Source organism: Garra rufa, chromosome 21 (genome assembly GCF_049309525.1).
Source record: "Garra rufa chromosome 21, GarRuf1.0, whole genome shotgun sequence".
Lineage (NCBI taxonomy): Eukaryota > Metazoa > Chordata > Actinopteri > Cypriniformes > Cyprinidae > Garra > Garra rufa.
This window is the reverse complement of record NC_133381.1, coordinates 25,797,227-25,819,693: the sequence shown is the minus strand read 5'-3', so window position 1 is coordinate 25,819,693 and position 22,467 is coordinate 25,797,227. Positions and strand designations below refer to the sequence as shown.

General features: G+C 37.3%; 1 protein-coding gene across 1 annotated transcript in view; it reads left to right on the top strand.

The window, feature by feature from the left end:
* The window catches only part of hhat (hedgehog acyltransferase), a 48,766-nt gene extending 29,107 nt beyond the window's left edge, over window positions 1-19,659 (top strand). Inside the window, exons 9-11 of the mRNA XM_073827642.1 lie at window positions 9,873-10,091; window positions 10,210-10,354; window positions 19,580-19,659. Of these exons, the coding sequence (XP_073683743.1) occupies window positions 9,873-10,091; window positions 10,210-10,354; window positions 19,580-19,659 (444 nt within the window). The remainder of the gene's footprint in view (window positions 1-9,872; window positions 10,092-10,209; window positions 10,355-19,579) is intronic.
* The last annotated feature ends 2,808 nt before the right edge of the window (window positions 19,660-22,467 follow it).

Genomic DNA, 22,467 nt, shown 5'->3' with positions numbered 1-22,467 from the left:
AAATGAACATGGATTGACACGAAAATGTCCCATAAATGCATATAAATGAAGTCCACTTTTTCACAGTCAACACGTAGCTTTTTGGCTAGGTTTAAAATAAGGAAAAGTGCAGTTTTAAAGAAAAAGGCAACATAATACGTGCACCTGTCCAGGCAGAAAAGTTCTTTAAAGCATGTTTTTAATAAAGATTTAATGCGAAAGAAAAGCATGAGAGCCGACTGTTTCTGTCTGTGGTAAGTTTTAATTAAAATATTTTTGATAGCCCAATTTCAATTAGAAAAGGAAGCTATAGCCTCCCTATGTTGTGTTTAAATGTGTTGCAACTTGCTTGAGCAACTTAATATACAATCTAGAAGTGAATAATATGTTGTTTTTTATTGAGTTTAAACGTGAAAATGTCTGTTACTGTATTAGTGTACTGTGATAAAAGAGGATCACAATGCTGAAAAAGCACTTGTGGATTTGAAATCAAAATAACGGATAAATATTGTGTTTGTGGTAAACAGCATTTTCTGCAAATCTGCATTTTACTTAAATAAAAAAAATGTGCTTTGTCAAATATCTGTATCTCTTTTAAATAGTTAAGTGGAAGCATGACCTTAAAAATGGTCACACATATTTTGTTAATGCATAAATTCTCTTCGTGATATATGAACTATATGGGCTTAATGTTTATTGGGTCACAAGGATTTATCGACTTTAAAATGTGGGTCCCCAGAAAAAAGTTTGGGAAACACTGCTTTATAGCATTGTGAAGCACCTTTATTTTTAACCTTTTTGAACTGAAGACCAAGAACATGATTGCGTAATTTGTGAAGTCGTAGACGCGCATCACAGTGCAAGATGAGCATTTGTGGTTAAAATATGTATATGTATATATATATATATATTTTTTTTATTTTTTTATTTATTTTTTTTTTTTTTTTATATATATAAGAAAATTACCGTTTTGCTAGAAAAGACCCTTATTCCTCGGCTGGGATTGTTTAGAACCCTTTTGAAGCTGCATTGAACCAGCATTTTGGAAGTTCAAACTCACTTGCACCATAAAGGTCCTCTATTTGGGGATAATTCCTGAAATATTTTCCTCAAAAAACATAATTTCTTTACGACTGAAGAAAGAAAGACATGAATATCTTGGATGTTCTATCTTATCTGTAAATCTTTGCTCTGGAAGTGAACTACTCCTTTAAGTTTCTTGGTAGGTTTGGATATTTTTATTCTCTCTTGTTCTGCTAGTTTCGAGATGTTCATGTCTTTCTTTCTTCAGTCAAAAAGAAATGAAGGTTTTTGAAGAAAACATTCCAGGATATTTCTCCATATAGTGGACTTAAATGGGGATCAGTGGGTTGAAGGTCCAAATTGCAGTTTCAATGCAGCTTCAAATGTCCCAGTCGAGGAATAAGTGTCTTGTCTAGCGAAACAATTTGTCATTTTCTAAAAAAAAATAAATAAATAAATAATCTATACATATTTTAACCACAAATGCTCATCTTGCACTGTGATGCGCGTCTACGACTTCTCATTTTACGCAATCATGTTGGAAAGTTCTTGGTCTTTAGTTCAAAAAGGTAGGGTACACCCTTAAAAATAAAGGTGCTTCACAATGCTTTTTTTGTCTAAATGGTTCCATAAAGAAAATTTAACATCTAAAGAACCTTTCTGTTTTACAAAAGGTTCTTTGTGGCGAAAGGTTCTTCAGATTATAAAAAAGTTAGAAAGAGATGGTTCTTAAAAGAACCATGAATGAATGGTTCTTTGTGGAACCAAAAATGTTTCTTCTATGGCATCGCTTGAAGAACCTTTTAAAGCATCTTTATTTTTAAGAGTGCAAAGCAAAAACTAATCTCATTTTTGCCTCCAACTTCAAAATTGTTGTTTTACCTTTTTTGTAGACCGTGTTTGACTTTCTTTGCACGTTCGCTTTATAAAGACTGAAGTTGTGGGCGCAGAACTAGTGCAAGATGAGCATTTGTGGTTAAAAAGTATATAAATGTTTATTTTTTTAGAAAATGACTGATCGATTCGCTAGATAAGACCCTTATTTTTTGGCTGGGATCGTGTAGAGCCCTTTGAAGCTGCACTGAAACTGCAATTTGGACCTTCAATCCGTTGATCCCCATTTAAGTCCACTATATAAAGAAAAATCCTGGAATGTTTTCCTCAAAAACCTTTATTTCTTTTTAACTGAAGAAAGAAAGACATGATATGGGGCTGAGTAAATTATCAGGATATTTTAATTCTAAAAAGAGGAACCTATATCTTTTCTCTCTTTTTTTGTACCAAAAATGGAATTTTTTATTTTGATTAACTTGACATCCTAATTTGGCTTATAGCAGACATGTGAGGAAACTCATTTTCAGAGAGACAGCAGAAGTTGTGGGAATACACCACAGAGAGACGCTATATATATTTCCCGCCCAAATGGCAAGTGTCTCATTGCTCCCTGAATCCCACCAATCAGAAAGCTGAGAGTGTAAGCACTTCCATACTTTCAAGCGGGAACACTCAGTTTGAATTTATGTTCACTATTTGAGTATGAGTAACCCATTCATTGCGAACAGAAAACCCAAAACATTTCCATCTCTTCCTGACCGTATCTTCTCCATCTTTCTCTCTCTGTTAAAATGTGTAGTGATTGCAGTGTGGCAGAGAGTTGATCTACATAATTGAAGTGTGAATGTGGGCTGTGTGTGTGCGTGAGCGAGTGTTGTAAAGTGCATTTGGAGAGATCTTAATGTGCTTTTAAATGTGCAGTAATTGTGAAGAGCTGAGTTTTGGAGTGTGGAGATGTGGGAGAGGATCTTCGCTCTCCGTTCGTGTGACTCACCGCTGATCTTAAAGCATCCACAGACACGCCGCGGCGCGCACCCCTCCTGTCGCGCTATTGTCTGCTTGAACACCTCGCTTTTAGCCTGTTGAGTGTCATCTCCTGTCTATTGAAATGTGCTCACAACAATCAAATCACAGATGCAGTTCATAAGAGCTTATATAAGGCCGAGAGAGGGCTGAGATTATACTGCGGTGGCCACAGAGGCAGAACGAGACCTTATTGTTTCTGTTCATAATGAAAATCTGCTCATAAACACTTTTCTCAGCAGGGCAACGTCTACACTCTGGCTTTAAAAAGCACATTAACAAAGGAAACAGAAACCAATAGCAAGATCCACCAGGACTGCGGGGTAAATCTATACTAAAAAAAGAAGCAAAAATTACAACAGATTTCAATACCTTACCTTGATGGTAATGTTTTCAGTTTAGGAAGTGTGAGATGAATTAAAAGTTAGCGTAGTTCACTAAATGAGTTTTAAGTGCTTTTACCTGAGTTTGACTTTATAATTGTTTTATTCTATAATTTATTTGCTAATCAAGTCTAAATGGGATGTTTAACAAAAGAAAGATTACTTGCACTCTGTTTTTGGCAGAACATAATTATCATGAGAGTCTAAGTATGAAATCATTTTATAGACATTTTAATGGAAAGAATATGAGGCAACAATGTCAAAAACAATATGCAAGTAATATGTAAGTAAAGTTTGGGAGAAAGGTGTTATATAATTTATTGCAAATTTACATTTCCCATGTGGAGTTTGTGAAACAGAATGTGTGCGAGTGCTGTTAAGGAAATATATCTCTTTCAGATGTCAGTAAACAATATGTATAATGCATAAATAGTGTGTGTATAGCAAGGCAATGTCTGTATACAGTGCCTAAAGAAAATCATCATAGCACTTTGAAATAGTTACTTTATCTGTCAAACAGCCTGAAATCAAACCCCATTCCAAATAACACTTCCAGCTTTATTTACAATTTTGGTCTTACTACATCAAATCAACAGTTCTTCAAATTAATAAAAACAAAATAAAAAAAACTAGATTAACAGGGTTGGAAAAGTCATCAGCCCCTTGATTTAATACTGTACGTAGAGCCACCGTTTGCTTTAATTACAGCTATCAATCAGTTTTTTGGATATGTCTGTACTATCTTTACACTCCTTGATCGGAGAATATTTGCCCATTCTTTCATGCAGAATTGCTCAAGTTCAAGTCAAATTCTGTGGTGAGCAGCAATGGACTGCTCTCTTCAAATCCATCCACAGATTTTCGATTGGATTTCAGTCAGGACTTAGACTTGGCCACTCAAGGACATTCACATTATTATCCTTTACCCATTTCGTTGTTGATTTGGCAGTATGTTTAGGGTCATTGTTGTGTTGGAAGGTGAGTGACATGCCCATCTTCAGCTGTCTAGCAAAGGGATGCAGATTTTTCTCAAGAATTTGGATGTACTTTGCAGCATCCATTTCCCCTTCAGTCCTGACTAATCGCGCAGTCCCAGCTGAACAGAAACACCCCCACAACATAATGCTGCCACCACCATGCTTCACAGGAGGTATGTTGTGTTTTAGGTGGTGTGCTGTGTTTGCTTTTCGCCAAATATGGTGGTTGGAGTTCAGTCAATTTTTGTCTCATCAGACCATAGCACCTTTTGCCAGAGGGTATCAGACTCGTGCCACCCTGCCATACAGGCCAGCTTGAGAGAAAGTTGTCACATGCACAGACTGACCAGACCCAGCCATAAAAGTCCTTCAAAGTTGCCTTTGGCCCCCTGGTTGCTTCTCTTATCAATGTCCTCTTAGCTCTGTCATCAACTTTGGATGGACGGCTTGATCTAGGTGTGCTCGTGTTGCCATACGCTTTACTCTTCTTAATGATGCTCTGAACAGTACTCTGAGGGATAGCTAAAGTCTTTGAAATGTTTGTGTAGTCTTCTCCTAACTTGTGCTTTTCTACAACTTTATTTCGGTGGTCTTTTGAAATTACTTTCCTAACCATGGTGAATTCTTTGCCGTACCTTGCATTACGGATAGTGGAACCTTTCAAGAAACAGATTGTTTTATTCTGAAGTAAACAACACCACTACTATTGATGTCAGGTGGTAGGGCAATTACCCTGGTGTTTAATCTGGAAGTGGATTGCTTGCACCTCAGCAGGTTTATAATGGTATACAGTCGTGGCCAAAAGTTTTGAGAATGACACAAATATTAGTTTTAACAAAGTTTGCTGCTAAACTGCTTTTAGATCTCTGTTTCAGTTGTTTCTGTGATGTACTGAAATATAATTACAAGCACTTTATATTTCGAAGGCTTTTATCGCAATTACATGACATTTATGCAAAGAGTCAGTATTTGCAGTTCAGGATCTTTGCAGTTTGACTGGGCATGCTCTCAATCAACTTCTGGGCCAAATCCTGACTGATAGCAACCCATTCTTTCATAATCACTTCTTGGAGTTTGTTAGAATTAGTGGGTTTTTGTTTGTCCACCCGCCTCTTGAGGATTGACCGCAAGTTCTCAATGGGATTAAGATCTGGGGAGTTTCCAGGCCAAGGACCCAAAATTTCAACGTTTTGGTCCCCGAGCCACTTAGTTATCACTTTTGCCTTATGGCACGGTGCTCCATCGTGCTGGAAAATGCATTGTTCTTCACCAAACTGTTGTTGGATTGTTGGAAGTAGTTGCTGTTGGAGGGTGTTTTGGTACCATTCTTTATTCATGGCTGTGTTTTTGGGCAAATTGTGAGTGAGCCCACTCCCTTGGATGAGAACCCCACACATGAATGGCCTCAGGATGCTTTACTGTTGGCATGACACAGGACTGATGGTAGCGCTCACCTTTTCTTCTCCGGACAAGCCTTTTTCCAGATGCCCCAAACAATCGGAAAGAGGCTTCATGTGAGAATATGACTTTGCCCCAATCCTCAGTCCATTCGCCATACTTTTTGCAGAAGATCAATATGTCCCTGATGGTTTTTTTTTTTTGGAGAGAAGTGGCTTCTTTGCTGCCCTTCTTGACACCAGGCCATCTTCCAAAAGTCTTGGCCTCACTGTGCGTGCAGATGCGCTCACACCTGCCTGCTGCCATTCCTGAGCAAGCTCTGCACTGGTGGCACTCCGATCCCGCAGCTGAATCCTCTTTTGGAGACGATCCTGGCCCTTGCTGGACTTTCTTGGACACCCTGAAACCTTCTTACCAAGAATTGAACCTCTTTCCTTGAAGTTCTTGATGATCCTATGAATTGTTGATTTAGGTGCAATCTTAGTAGCCACAATATCCTTGCCTGTGAAGCCATTTTTATGCAACGCAATGATGGCTGCAAGTGTTTCTTTCCATGTTTAACAATGGAAGAACAATGATTTCAAGCATCATCCTCCCTTTGATATGTCAAGTCTGCCATTCTAACCCAATCAGCCTGACATAATGATCTCCAGCCTTGTGCTCGTCAACATTCTCACCTGAGTTAACAAGACGATTACTGAAATGATCTCAGCAGGTCCTTTAATGACAGCAATGAATTGCAGTGGAAAGTTTTTTTCGGGATTAAGTTAATTTTCATGGCAAAGAAGGACTATGCAATTCATGTGATCACTCTTCATAACATTCTGGAGTATATGCAAATTGCTACTTAAGCAGCAACTTTTCCAATTTCCAATATTTATGTAATTCTCAAAACTTTTGGCCACGACTGTACACTAAGGGGCTCATCACTTAATGAGGCATTTCACTAGCCACGTTTACATGTACACTTTTTTTGTCATTCCGATTAAAATCATTCCAGTTGAAAGATTCTGTGGACTGTTTACACAAGACCTTATCTAATCCAATATGGTGTTTATATGTGCCGGCGCCTTCAATTTTGAGACACGCTAATAGTGTACAATGACAATAAATACAAATCACCAGAGGAAAGATGCCAGTATTTGCGCTAAAATTTTTAAAAAGCTGCTCGCACTTGCTTAGAGTACACTGACTAATATTTGAATCCCTCGCATTCATTTGAGCGCTCAGAAATCTTACGGCTGTAGCGAATTTAGCTCAAAAGGGAAATGTATATAAATAATTACAATTAATTTTGATTAATTACCATTATTTATATCAGCCGCCAGTAGTAACTGTAGCGGAATTAAATCGCCATCAATTAATCTCTTCGTCTAGCGAACATTCAGGGTAATTTTGTATCAACCCTAAGCAATGATATTTTCTTGGCCACAGAAAAATAACATTCTTACAGTAATAATGCATTAGAGCATGTAGCTTGATCGGAAATCGTAAAGGGACATTAATTTGCAAGGCAGTATCAGAGACTCATGTAATTTGTGCACAAGAGTTTTATTAACTAATGACTAACACATAACTAATCTAAACAAACAAACATACAATCACTCATACATGTTTACAGGGGAAGAGTATAGGATAGCTAGAAAAGTACAGGAAAAAGGGGGGTGAGGCTGAGCTGACCATCTGAAAGAACCATCAGTTTCTAATTCAAGGAACCGTATACGATAACTTACACGAAACCTCTGTTTAGTGGAAGAAACGTTACTTGCATCCGAACGAGAGTCTCGTGGAGCCTCTGAAGAAGTCATGGATGGTTCCACTCGATGGCCGAAGTTGCAATTTCTTGAAACTCCAAGGTTGTTCTTGACTCTGTTGAGGTCAGGGGAGGCCTCTCTCCTGAGTAAGCAGTTCTGAGGAACCGCTGGCTGCTCTTCAGAGATGGGGATCCAGAGACGGCCAGGAGTAAAGAGAGGGAAGTGTCTGATCGTAGACATTTCAATGACTGAGTTCCAGTGTTGAGTAAAATGAACTCCAGTGGTATTAGTCTGACTCTGTGCGATCGAGAGCCATCGTCTCAGGCTGAGGAGTCCGCACACAGCTCTGTGTCGGGGGCCTGCTGGGCACAGGCCCCCCCCTCTGCTGCTCGTATGAGCCCTGTTCACACTGCAGCAATCAAGATTTTCAGAAGAGAGAGGGCGGAACTGTGTGTGAGCCCTTTAAAGTCTAGAAGAGTCACACCTCTCAGGATGGGCTTGACCAATGAGAGACGCTGAAATTCCCAGCGGGAGATGAGGAGATAATGTGAACTTTTATGACTCTTTGTCTGAAAGCAAGGCAATTTGCATGTATGCCAGGATTGGGTATTCATGCAAACCTACTACAGAGTCTTGAAACTTTAATATGTTACATGTGTATCAACATATAATATGCATCAACTTTTAGATCATCGAAATAAGAATTCAGAGATACCAAACATGATCGCGTGGTTATACTACATAATATATCTATCTATATCTATAGTAACACATGCATAAAAACATTACAGAATACAAAAGACAAGGTACAAAAAATACAATAATATACACAATGATTGGAGGATTTGTGTGTTCATTCATAGGAAGGTTTTGAATAGATGAAGCTTTTCATAGGTTAAGATGATTATCTGTAGACACTGTGTGTGCGTGTGCGTGTATGTGTGTATATACTGTATGTATATATACATACTGTATGTTCCAAGATTCCAAGGTGTCATTCAAAGTTACATTTTCCTCATAATTTACTAATTTCTATGTCATCCAAGATGTTCATGTCTTTCTTCCTTCAGTCCAAAAGAAATTAAAGTTTTTGAGAAAAACATATATAGTGGACCTCAATTGGAATCAGTGGGTTGAAGTTCCAAATTGCAGTTTCAGTGCAGCTTCAAGGGGCTCTACACAATCCCAGTAAAGGATTAAGGGTCTTACTTAGCAAAACGATTAGTCATTTTCTAAAAAAAATAAATAAATACTAATTTATATGCTTTTTAACCACAAATGCTCATTGTGGACTAGCTCGACTTCATGCGTTAGGTCATGTGTGGCATAGTCTGTAGTACCGACTACAAAGCAAACATGGAAAGAAAGTCAAATGCCCTTTACAAAAAAAAATGGTAAAACAACGATGTCTGACAATTTTGAAGTTGGAGAAGAAAAAGAGAGTGAGTGTTTCACTTCCCTGCCCTAGACAAGCTTTTGTGGTTAAAAAGCATATATATTTTTATTTTTATTAGAAAATGAGCTATCATTTTGCTAGATAAGACCCATATTCCTTGGCTGGGATCATGTAGAGCTCTTTGAAGCTGCATTGAAACTGCAATTAACCTGTTGGCTCCCATTGAAGTCCACTATAGAGAAAAATCCTGAAATGCTTTCCTTAAAAAAAAAAAAAGTATTTTTTTTTTTCAACTAAAGAAAAAAAGACATAAACATCTTGGATGAAATTGAAGTGAGTAAATGATCAAACTCCCCAAACTCTTGAACGGTAGCATCTATGCTTTAAAATTTCCCTGTAGGAAGAATAATACACATTTTTTTTCAAGGACAGTAATTTTGTCTTGTTTTAAGGATGTTAAGAAAATTTCTAAACAATTCCGAGCGTAATTTAGCTTTTTTCTGATTAGATGACAACTAGCGAGCCCTATCAATAAACCATCAGTCAGCGTATCAGTGAATCCACAAAAATCAACCATTCATATCAGACGTCCTATAGGGGAGAAACAGACACATGAATGCTGAAGAATAAAAATAGAAGACCACAGATTTTTTTTTTAAGTGAGATAAAATAAAGCACGGTTGATCTTCTTTTCTTGATCTCTACACACGTTGTCAGCTGGAGCCGTGGTCAGGGGCTAATCTTATCCTCTTCACTATCTCTCTCACACACACAGATGAGTCAAGTCCTCCACTATCCCAACAGCCTCATTAGAACAGATTGGTGCTCTCTCAGCCCTGAAATGGAAACTCTACTATACTGCCGTAGAGAGAGATCGGGTCTAGTTCAGAATTCTCTCTCTCTCCACTGTCTGTTAGCACTGTGAGGGCAACGGTGGCAGTTTTACAGACAGTATGTCATCTGAAGAGACTTTTTCTCACATTTATCTAACAGACAGGCATGGTCCACAAGATAGAAATGGCTTACTAAACATTAAATAATGGGTTAATACAATTATTTAATACAATGCAAAAATACCATTACCTCAATATTAAAGCAATTTAAGTTTCTGTATGTTTTCAGGTACATATATGTGCCGTTGGGCGGCTCTCGTCACGGTGTGTTCCGGAAGCTCGTCTCCACAGCGCTGGCGTTTGGGTTTGTGTGTTTCTGGCATGGTTGCCATGACTACCTGCAGTACTGGGCCTTGCTGAACTGGATTGGGGTGGTGGTGGAGAACGTTCTCACACTCCTCTTCTCCTCTCATCCTCTTCGTCACATTATTGTGAGTTCACACAAATCCTCTCCTTATAAGTTATCAGCTTTAAATAAAGCTCAGTGTTTATAATGAAGAAAGGTCACTAATACATACCACATAACATGCTCTTTTAATCTCATTTTAGGTGCGCTGTCTGTCACCTCCGATGCAGAGGCGTGGCTTAGCGCTTATCTCCGCCTTCTCCACTGCTTTTCTGATTCTGTCCAATCTGTTTTTTCTGGGCGGGATCCATGTGGGCAGAGTCTTCTGGAAGAGGGTGTTTGTCCAAGGTGGGTCATTTAAATGTATGCACTTTCTTATATACCCTTGTGAAAAAGAAGTACACTTTAGCCTACTTTTAAAAAGAGTACTTATTATGGAAATATTATACTTTTCCAAAATAAAAATAAAAATTTAGGTGTGAAATGAATTTCTGAATAGTTTGCTAAAAAACTTCAGGCCAACCAAGGATGAGTTAGTTTGTACAATGGAATACATTCGGAGAAATTTAGCATTACATGCTCTGTAGTGAATGGGTGCTGTCAGAATGAGAGTCAGCTGTTGAAAACATTACAATAATCCACAAGTAATCCACACGACTCAAGTCCATCAGTTAATGAAGTAAAAAGCTGTGTTTGTTAGAAACAAATCCATCATTAAGGCATTTTAATTTCAAACCATTGCTTCTGTCCAAAATACCAGTCCATAATCTATAATAATGCGGTTATAAATTTAGCATGCTTTAGAAAGTTAATCCACACATCAAAAGAAATGTACTTAAAAGGTTAGAATCTTAAAGGGATAGTTCACTCAAAGATAAAAATTACCCTATTATTTACTCACTCTCAAGACTTCTATGGTGTATTTGATTTTCCTCTTTCAGACGAATACAATCAGAGTTATATTTTAAAAAAGTCCTGGCTCTTCCAAGCTTTATAATAGCAGTGAAAGGCCAAAGTAGTGTATCCATTTATCATAAAAAGTACTCCACACAGCTCCAGGGGTTAATAAAGTCCCTCTGAAGTGAATCGATGCATTTGTGTAAGAAAAATATCCATATTTAAAACTTTATAAACTGTAGTTAGTATCTTCTGCTAACTGCCGTATTTGCGTTCTTGAGAGAAACTAGAGATTATGGTTTATTACATTTCAAATATGGATATTTTGCTTACACAAATGCGTTGATTCACTTCAGAAGGCCTTTATTAACCCCCTGAAACTGTGTGGAGTACTTTCATGATGGGTGAATGCACTTTTTTGGGCTTTAAAATCTCAACCCCCATTCTCTGGCATCATGAGGGACATTTTTAAATATAATTATTTGTCTGAAAGAATAGTCATGTACTCCTAGGATGGCTTGAGGGTAAGTAAATCATGTAGTTATTTTCATTTTTGGGCGAACTATGCCTTTTAAAACTCTTTACCACTTTTTAAAGTGTTTAAAGAAACGGTCATGAAAGTGATATACATCATATATTATCTGCAAGTACTTTTTTTAAGAAAATATATATGTGACCCTGGACCACAAAACTAGTCATAAGGGTCAATTTTTTGAAATTGAGATTTATACATCATCTGAAAGCTGAATAAATACGCTTTCTATTGATGTTTGGTTTATTAGGACTATATTTGGCCAAGATATAACTTTGAAAATCTCAGATCTATAGGGTGCAATAAAATCTAAATATTAAGAAAAACACCTTTAAAGTTATCTAAATTAAGTTCTTAGCAATGCATATTACTAATAATAAATTAAGTTTTGATTTGCAGTAGGAGATTTACAGAATATCTTCATGGAACATGATCTTTAATATCCTAATGATTTTTGGCATATCATTTTGGCCTGTGCAATGTATTGTTGGCTATTGCTACAAATATACCCATGACTGATTTTGTGGTCCAAGGGTCCCATATATGCTTTTTGCATTAGTGCACAAGTGCACTTTCAATACAATTAAGCATTTTTACAAGGGTAGAGAGACATTCACACATGTCATCAGTCTGATTTATTTCCCCTCAATCTGTAACTGCTGACAAGTCGACCACAGCTGCTGACAACGTGTTTTTGAACTCTGAGAATGTGAAAGTTTTCAACCTTTTAACATTTTGTGGGTGATGTTGAGGCAGTAATTCAGAAAGAAAGCTGTAATGTAATGATGTGGGACTGCCTGTCATTTCATCCCAGATCAGACACAAAAGTGAGGAAATGAATTCATTCTGAAGTGCTCACAACACATTTTGTGTCGGAGAAGAGCTGAGTCACTGTTTGATGCTGCTTATGAGATGTTACAAATGATTTCACAAGATTGTTTGTGGGATCAGACTCAGAGTGGTTTGTTATGAATTATTATTATGCTTTTTCAGCATTGGAGAGGAGTATAAAATCTGAACATTGAAACATTGGTTTTAATTTAATCAAAACAATGAAAACCAAGAAATGTGATAACATAAAATTAAGAGAAATTATAACATAAAGTAATAAAAATTCAAGACACTATTTCTTGGTCATTAATCAAGTACAGTTGAAGTCAAAAGTTCACATATACCATGCAGAAATATCTGCAAAAATATGTTGGATCATACAAAATGCATGTTATTTTTTATTTAGTACTGACCTGAATATTTATACCTGAGATGTTTCACTTTATGTAAAAGATGTTTACATAAAGTCCACAAGAAAAAATAATAGCTGAATTTATAAAAAAAAATTACCCTGTTCAAAAGTTTACATACACTTGATTTTTAATACCGTGTTGTTACCTTTGTTTTATTTTGTTTAGTGATAGTTGTTCATGAGACCCTTGTTTGTCCTAAACAGTTAAACTGCCTGCTGTTCTTCAGAAAAAATTTTCAGCATTTTTGTGTATTTGAACCCTTTCCAACAATGGCTGTTTGATTTTGAGATCCATCTTTTTACACTCAGGACAACTGAGACACCCATATGCATCTATTACAATAGATGCAAATGCTCACTGATGCTTTAGAAGGAAAAAAAAACATTTAGAGCCAGGGGGTGAAAACGTTTTGAATTTGAAGATCAGGGTAAATGTAACTTATTTTGTCTTCTAGGGAACATGTAAGTTTCTTCTGTAGCTTCTGAAGGGCAGTACTAAATGAAAAAAATATGATATTTATGCAAAATAAGAAAAATTTACACATCTTCATTCTGTTCAAAAGTTTACACCCCTGGCTCTTAATGCATCGTTTTTCCATCTGATGCCTGCTGTGTTCTTGCTTCCATTAAAGCTCTTTAGATGATCTCAAATCATCATCAGGTGATGTTGGGACATTTATGCAACTCCAGTGCTGCTGCCTGTGGTTGATAATAAATTGTATGAAATCAATCAAATTAAGTCAGTTGAAAAAGTCTTCACAAACTGCTTTCGGATCTTGCTGGTAGCATTTAATGACAAATGAAGCCCCAGTGGGCATCTGGGCATTTATCTTTAGTGAGTTATAGAAAGAGAGATCTTTTGAGGTCTTTTGAAAAGATAAAGGCAGGTGAATGTCTGTCTGGAAGTTTCTAGAAGCTGCTATTCATCCATTTGCCACTGGGTACCATAAACACCACAGAGTCTTAACAACGGTCACCATGGAATCATTCATTCTTGACATCTCTGAAAGGTAGCCATGCTGATTGCACCCACCCCCTACAGCAGCTGTCAGTCAGACGCTGACGGAAAGGTTTTGTGCCACTCAGTTAGAGGCAGAAGGAGCTGCGGGGTACAGTAAAGCTCAGAGAGAGACCTGCTGGGCACAGAGACTTACAGGATCCTGAAGTTATTCATTCATTTATTCATTCCATTATCCGTTTAATATAGGAACCATATTCTGCTGCTTTAGTTACATTTAATTTGCTCCCTTAAAGGAATAGTTCACCCAAAATAAAAATTATGTCATAATTACTCTCCCTAATGTTGTTCCAAATCTGTAAAGGTGCGTTCACACCGGACGCTACTTGCGCGGAAAAAACGCGCTATTTGCGCGTAGTTGAACGCTTGAACATTTGAGTTTTCTCGCGCCATTCGCACGTGACATTTTCTTCACAACAGATGCGAATTCGCGTCATGGGAGGGGCTTCTGCCACTCGTCAGTGGGAAAGTAGTTGTAAAATAGGTGAATGAGCTCAATTTGCCAGCTTTAGCTTGCTCAATATGTATGTATAGGTCAAATTGAGTAAAGAGCGTTTTTTTTTTAAACTAACCAGATTGTCCGACCTCTTCACTCACTTTCTTCCTAGCAAGATCCTTTTTATTCCTGTTTCTACAAAAGTCCAAAGATGTATCGTACAGCTCCGAGTAACCACAGACAGCAACGGTGATTTTGTCCTCCATTGTTGTTTTGGATTTCTGCCTCCGTCACTACTAGAGCAAGCTCCTGATTGGTTAACGCGGCGCGGATTTTCGCCAAAGTTCAGATTTTTGAACTCGCGCATTTCGCACGGCAATTGCTTGAAACGCTCAATGCGTGCCGCTTCATTCGCGCTATTCGCGCGTTTCGCGCCGCCTCATTCTCGCGTTTCGCGCCGCAGGATGGCTATTCGCGTCTTTGCATTGACTTAACATGTAAATCACTCGCGCTTGCCGCTTCATTCGCGTCCGGTGTGAACGCACCTTAAAGGGATAGTTCACCCAAAAATGATAATTTGACGTTTATTTGCTTACCCCCACAGCATCCAAGATGTAGGTGACTTTGTTTCCTCAGCAAAACACAAACGAAGATTTTTAACAAAAACCGGTGCAGTCTGTCAGTCAAATAATGGCAGTCAATGGTTACCAAATCTTTAGAGGAAAGAAAAACATACACAGACAAATCCAAATTACACCCTGCGGCTCGTGACGATACACTGATGTCCTAAAACACGAAACGATCGGTTTTTGTGAGAAACTGAACAGTATTTATATAATTTTTTACCTTTGATACACAGCCACGTCCATCTGTCCTGAGCATGAGCTTTGCATCCGGCTAGTTTAGGTGTGAACGCGCTCTGGCGTAGTATACGCAAACGCCGTAAGGGGAAATCGGTTAAAAGTCCCGGATGAGTTTGCGCAAGAAAATGTAATCTTTTAACTTTAAATTGTTTTGAACAATCAGGATAAGCGCAAGTAATTACCATTTTGAATAGCCGCTATACCCACAATCTCTGTGCACTGTGTAAACAATGAGTGTCGTATACATGCGACAGATCGCTTCCGGAGTTTGCGTATACTACGCCACATGTCACGAGCCGAAAGCTAAACTCGTGCTCAGGAGAGATGGACGTGGCTGTGTATCAAAGGTAAAAAATGATATAAATACTGTTCAGTTTCTCACAAAAACCGATCGTTTCGTGTTTTAGGACATCAGTGTATCGTCACGAGCCACAGAGTGTAATTTGGATTTGTCTGTGTATGTTTTTCTTTCCTCTAAAGATTTGGTAACCATTGACTGCCATTATTTGACTGACAGACTGCACCGGTTTTTGTTAAAAATCTTCGTTTGTGTTTTGCTGAGGAAACAAAGTCAACTACATCTTGGATGCCGTGGGGGTAAGCAAATAAACATCAAATTATCATTTTTGGGTGAACTATCCCTTTAAGACCTTCGCTCGCCTGAACACAAATGAAGATATTTTTGATGAAATGCGAGAGCTTTCTGACCCTGCATAGACGGCGATGCAACTAACAAGTTCAAGGCCCAGAAAGGTAGTAAGGACATCATTAAAATAGTCCATGTGACGTCAGTGGATCAGCCATAATTTATGTTGCTATGAAAATACTTTTTTGCGCAAAGAAAACAAAAATAACGCTTTATTTAACAGTCTGTTTATTTTAATTTGTAAGCAAGTGTTTTGGCCGAGTGTCCTATGATATAACAATAACCTTTCTTTTTCTTGCCTCTGTAAGTGTGTGTGTGTGTTGACGTGTCTCTGTTCTTTTTTTAATGTAGGTGGGTTTGGTGTGACGCAAGTTGAGTCATGTTGACAGGATTTGTGTGTAGCTGGATGAGGACAAAGTTCAGAAAACACACTCGCACTGATCTGTAGTCTTATACAGACAAAATTAGACATAACACACACTGAGTCCATCTGACTTTTTGGTAGTCTTTCTGTTACAATACATTGCAGTGTGTTGCGTCTGTTGTTGGCATGACAAAATGCATTACGTGGCCAAAGCTGTGACTCCAGCACCTGAAGGACAATGAGGTGTAACCAAATGTAATCAGCACCCTCCCTTCTTTCATCTACTCTTATTTACTCTCTGCTTCATCCTTCTTTTCTCATCCCTGATGCAACAAGGCAGGTCCTTTTAATGAACCCACCAGAGACAGATACACACACAAACACACACCTGTCTGATGTGTTTTAACAGCTTGGGGCTCTTAGTGGACATGTTGAGCAGGAGCTGTGATTATAAGAATTTGCTCATGTATGTACAGTTAAGGTCAAAAGTTTATATACACCTTGTAGAATCTGCAAAATGATAATTATTTTATCAAAATAAGAGGGATCTTACAAAATGCATGTTATTGTTTATTTAGTACTGAAGTGAATAAAATATTTACATAAAAGATGTTTACATATAGTCCACAAGAGATAATAATAGTTGAATTTATGAAAATGACCCTGTTCACAAGTTTACATACAATTGATTCTTAATACTGTGTTGTTACCTGAATGATCCACAGCTGTTTTTTTTTGTTTGTTTGTTTATTTGTTTGTTTGTTTAGTGATGTTGCTCATGAGTCCCTTCTTTGTCCTGAACAGTTAAACTGCCTGCTGTTCTTCAGAAAATAATCCTTTAGGTCCCACAAATGCTTTGGTTTTTCAGCATTTTTGTGTATTTGATCCCTTTCCAACAATGACTGTATGATTTTGAGATGCATCTTTTCACACTGAGGACAACTGAGGGACTCATGCAACTATTACAGAAGGTTCAAACACTCATTGATGCTCCAGAAGGAAAAACTATGCATTAATAGTCAGGGGTGAAAACTTTTGAACATGTACATTTTTTCTTATTGTGCCTAAATATCTTTTTTTTTTTTCAGTTAGTACTGCCATTCAGAAGCTACAGAAGATGTTTCCCTTAAGACAAAACAAGTCTAATTTACCCTGATCTTCAAATTAAAAAAAATCCTTCTGAAGCATCAGTGAACGTTTGAGCCTTCTGTAATAACTGCACGTGAGTTTAACTGTTTAGGACAAACAAAGGGACTCATGAACAAACTATCTTTCAGGTAGCAACACAGTATTAGGAATCAAGTGTATGTAAACTTTTTAACGGGGTCATTTTTATAAATTCAACTATTATTTTATCTTGTGGACTATATGTTAACTTCTTTTATGTGAAAAATCTTATTCAGGTCAGTGCTAAATAAAAAATAACATGCATTTAGTTTGATCCCTTTTATTTTGATAAAATAGTTAACATTTTGCAGATTCTGCAAGGTGTATGGAAACTTGTGACCTCAACTATATTACATTGATAATAATTTGAAATGATTTAGTAAGTTAAATATAGTACTTTTAACAATAATGTGAAGTCACATATGATAGTAACACAAACAAAAGCAATTAATCTAAGGGAGACTGTAATACAAGTACTTCTACCATAACACAAATCCATAAGTACTTATGTAAGTGCATTAAGTGTAGTGCTCCAGGAAATGGTGTGTCTTTAGACGTTTTGAAGATTACAATGGATGCTGGTGTTTAGGTGAAGGTTGGGAGGTTATTTCGCCACCAGGGGACGGTGAATGTAAAGGTTTTAGAAACGGATCTTGTGCCACATTGCCACTATACCACTGTTCATTTACTAACCGCAGGGGGTGAAAGAGAATGTAAATGAGATAATGAGAGAATACGCCCCGTGGTCTAATAAGATCTCACGTTATATCTGTTAAACTGTGTGAGGTTATACGTCAGATCTCACATGGGGGAAATTATCATTGGATACTGCGGTAATTTCTAGTAAGCACAGCTGCATAAGTGAATCTGTACAAGAAAGCACCAGACTTCAGCGTGTTTTGTGTGTGTAAATGTTAAAGCTCCAGACTGTGATTAAAATGATCTCAAAATGTTTGTGAGTTATGTCTGATTAAAAGTATGTGAACCATTACAGTAACAACAATTTGATTTCTGACTGGTTATTTATTATTAATGTTTATTTAAAAGGATAGGTCACCCAAAAATTTGAACTACCCCATGATTTACTCACCCTCAAGCCATCCTAGGTGTATATGACTTTATTCTTTCAGACGAATACAATCAGAGTTACATTAAACCATATCATGGCTCTTCCAAGCTTTATAAAGGCAGTGAATGGCTGTTGAGATTTTGAAGTCCAATAAAGTGCATCCATCCATCATAAAAAAGGTAATCCACACGATTTCATGGGCTTAATAAATGCCTTCTAAAGCGAATCAATGTGTGTTTGTAAGAAAAATACAAAATCCATATTTAAAACTATATAAACCGTAATCTCTCACTTGCGCTAACATGAGTTCATGAGACAGTAGCATTCCATCAGATGACGTAGGCGTACAAAAAGAGGGTTTAAAAAGAAAAATGTCTGAGGATTTCAATGTAAGCCAAGAGAAGATTGGTTTCCTTTGCTGTAAACAACTTGGTTCTTGCGACACTAGCGTATTCTCACCAGAATTCTTCATCCTTTGGAACACCACTCTCTCGTGAACATGCATGACAGTTAGTGGATGTTAGAGATTACAGTTTAGTTTTAAATATGGATATTTTTCTTACAAAAATGCATCGATTCACTTCAGAATGCCTTTATTAACCCTCTGGAGCCATGTGGAGTACTATTTATGATGGATGGATGCACTTTATTGGACTTTAAAATCTCAACAGCCATTCACTGCATTTATAAAGCTTGGAAGAGCAAGGACATTTTTTAATACGACTCCTATTGTATTCGTCTGAAAGAAGAAAGTCATATACACCTAGTAGGGCTGCGACAATAAATCGATTCTGAGATCTTACGAATGCATCGCGTTTCTCTTTGGAAGCAATTCTGAGCTTAGATTTTAACAGCAGATGTCGCTCTAATCTAGTTTTTATCGGCACAAATGTAATTTCACCTCGGCTCAGAACGTCACAAGATAAATGTAAACAGCCCACTCTGAACGCCTCAGCCTTTTCGAATTGTATGAATGATTATTTTAGGTTCAAGTGTGTGTAAGGATTTAGAAACAAGCGGAGCACGGCCGTTTTTTAAAGCAAGCATAGCCATCTGCTGTTCAAAACCTAGCTCAGAATCGATTTGAGAAAGAATCACGATGTGTTTGAAAAATCTTAGAATCGATGCTGAATCATTTTTCGATTCATGGATGCGTTGATTTATAAACACCTAGGATGGCTTGAAAGTAAATCATGGGTGTACTATTACTTTAAAGATACATATTCACATCTTCCTTTTTTTTGGAGACTTTTAATATTTGTTTACAATTTTAGATATTCTTTCTGCTTACCTTTATATTGTACCATTCAAGCTCTCTCTTCTCTATTTCTTCAACAGGCTGGTCTTCTGTGGCCGTTCCAATGGTTGCTTTTCTCTATTGCTTTGCTCAAGTTGGTATTGAGTGGGACATGAGATGACAACACCGCTCGGAGCAGAATCATGCGAAGGCAAAGTTTCTCAGAAAACACAATGGTATTTGAAGCTTTACCATAGTTTGGACTAGTCACAATGTGGACAACCAGCATTCCTCTCAACTCCTACAAGATCATATGTTTGTATAATAGCTATGCTGTATTTGACCAGCGTGTGTGGAAATGAAATGGCGCGAGTGCTCCAGGTGTGTGTTTGATGGTTAATCCTGTCGCTGCTTTATTTATGAGTTTGTCAGAACACTGATGGTGACACATGTCTCTGATCAGCGGCCAGGATACAGCTTGACCATTGCGCTCTCTCTCTTCCCTGTCCCTCCATCTGTGTAGATTTCCATCCTCTCGTTCATTTTGTCCCTCTGATCTTTCTTGTCCTAACCTCTCTTTTTATCCTCCATTTCTCCTTGTGTATATGTACTTCTATCTTCTTACTAACAGCTCAAGCTGCTCTGTGGGCTTAATTAGTTCAGTGACCTGCTAGCCTGGAGTTTCTTCTTTATTAGAGAGAGGTAAGACATGTGTGTGTTTCAGTGTTGGAGGATTACACTTTAAAGAGCTTTATCTCTGTGGCGTACCTTTATCAGCATTAGATTAATCAATCATAATCCCTTCACAAAAAACTCCCACTCTCTGTTTCGATTTTAGTTTGCTTTATTGGCAAGATAAAACTCTATATTTGCATTACGACATGAATAAATCCTAAATCCAAAATTAAAAAAAGAGCAAATTAATAAATATAAAGTTAGAAAACAATGAGAATAAAGTAGTTTTAAATTAATTATTATAAAAATGTATTAAAGGCACACTTTGTATTTTTCTCTATATCAGTTTGCTATGATTGCGGTCTCTCTCTCCAGCTCTTCTCTGTGATTTGATGTTATTTTAGTAGATGGTATGGCAGAGGTCATGCTTGACCTGCCCTTTCTGTGAGTCATACTGAAATTACTTACTGACATCACATGTTACACAGGCCATTATGTGCATGTGTGTGTGTCTCTCAACACAGGTCGCTCTGCTATTAATCAGCGTTGATTAATTGTTTATAACTTTCCACACTCTTCAAAGTATACATATTGCAGTTGAAAATGTAGCAAACTTAGTCTTTCCCTCTGCTTAAAGTTAGCATGAATGTCTATTTACAAACCATTGTTTTCGTAATGTTGCGTGTAGGGATGTGCCCAAATCCGAATACCGTGTTGGGAAAGGAAATTACGTGTACTACGGAGTCCCTACTGATATATAAATTGCAGGCAACAGGAAGCCGCTATTAATATGTGGGGCATTGAAATCGATGAATGTGCATTTGCTTTTTACTTTCACTTTCGAGATTCACGTGTACAACGTGTATAGTGTGTTTTCACGACGGTCATTCAATAGCCATATTGGTGGCACTGAATGTAAACAATGCCACTGAACCGCATATTTTGCTGCTGAAAATGGTCAATTATTGTCATGTTTTGAGCTGTATACTAATCAGTAAGACCAGGAAAAACATTTGGTGTACAATAGACTGCCAAAAGTTATAACAAATCAAGGAGAAGAGTGCAAAAAATTGTTGTTTGTGGTTGACCAAACTGAACCAGAATTTCCAGGGCAAGAATCTTGACAAAATTAGTTTGTTCTTATCGTTTCCGGTCAGGTAGGTGAAGTATTGGGCTAATATCTTAATTATAAGGTTCGTACAAGGTTTTTCAAATACTTGAATTTTTTTTTTTTTTTTTTTTTTTTTTTTGTGTGAAATTTAAGGCCTGGAAAACCCTTGAAAATAGCAGTATTCCTGAAGAGGTATTTGAAAAGTGCTTGAATTATTAAAAGACAATGTATCTGTAAAATAAGTGTTTAATTTTGTCGATAAGCACACTGCCCTCCAAAAGTTTGGAAACGCCTTGGAAAAGTGGGGTTTTGGACAATGTTGGCATGAATCCTTTTTAATTTGTGATAATTTTGCACTAATAAGGGACAACACAATCTATGAAAACATTTTATTACATAAACAGTAATTTTCGATTCATCAAAATATCCACCATTAGCAGCTATTGCAGCTCTGCATAATCTTTCAGTTTATTCAAACATTGATTTGATATATTACTCCAAGCCTCCTGAAGATTTTCCCAAAGATGATTTACACTATGCTGATATCGTCCAAAACCACTTTGCCAGGGGTGTTTCCAAACTTTTGGAGGGCATCTTTTTACACAAAATTCATGCAATTCAAAAAACATAATACCCTTTTCACTTATTTCAGTTAATGTCAGAAACCAATCGAGCTAAGCAAGTAGTAGTACTGAGAGTGTCGTAAACGTAAACATGGCTGAAGACGGCAAAAGAGGAACAGATTAACCAAATCAATTGAGTCCTTTATGCTGAAAATGCTCCGATTAATTCATTACTCGTGACTTTGATCCTTAATCCTCAAGTGATTCACTAGCAAAAATCAGATCAAATTAAAAGAGCCATTTATTTTTTACATTTTGACATCGCTTGTAATTATTTTAAAAAGCGCGTACTGTAGTGATGGTTGAAACAGGGCTTTTAAAACACTGAATCAGTTAAACCATTGTATCGCAAAATGGATAGCAGATCGCAAATCATTTGTTTCAGATCAGGACTTTGATTAGCGTATCGGAATCATTTGACTTAGATTGGAACTTTGCGTATCGCAGGTCATTTGATTTAGATCAGAACATGTTTGTAAATTGAATGGTTCAAATCAAATGATTCACGATACACGATTTGAAGTCCCAATCGAAATCAAATTCATTTGAATCGAATCATTTGATTTAGCTCGGAACTTTG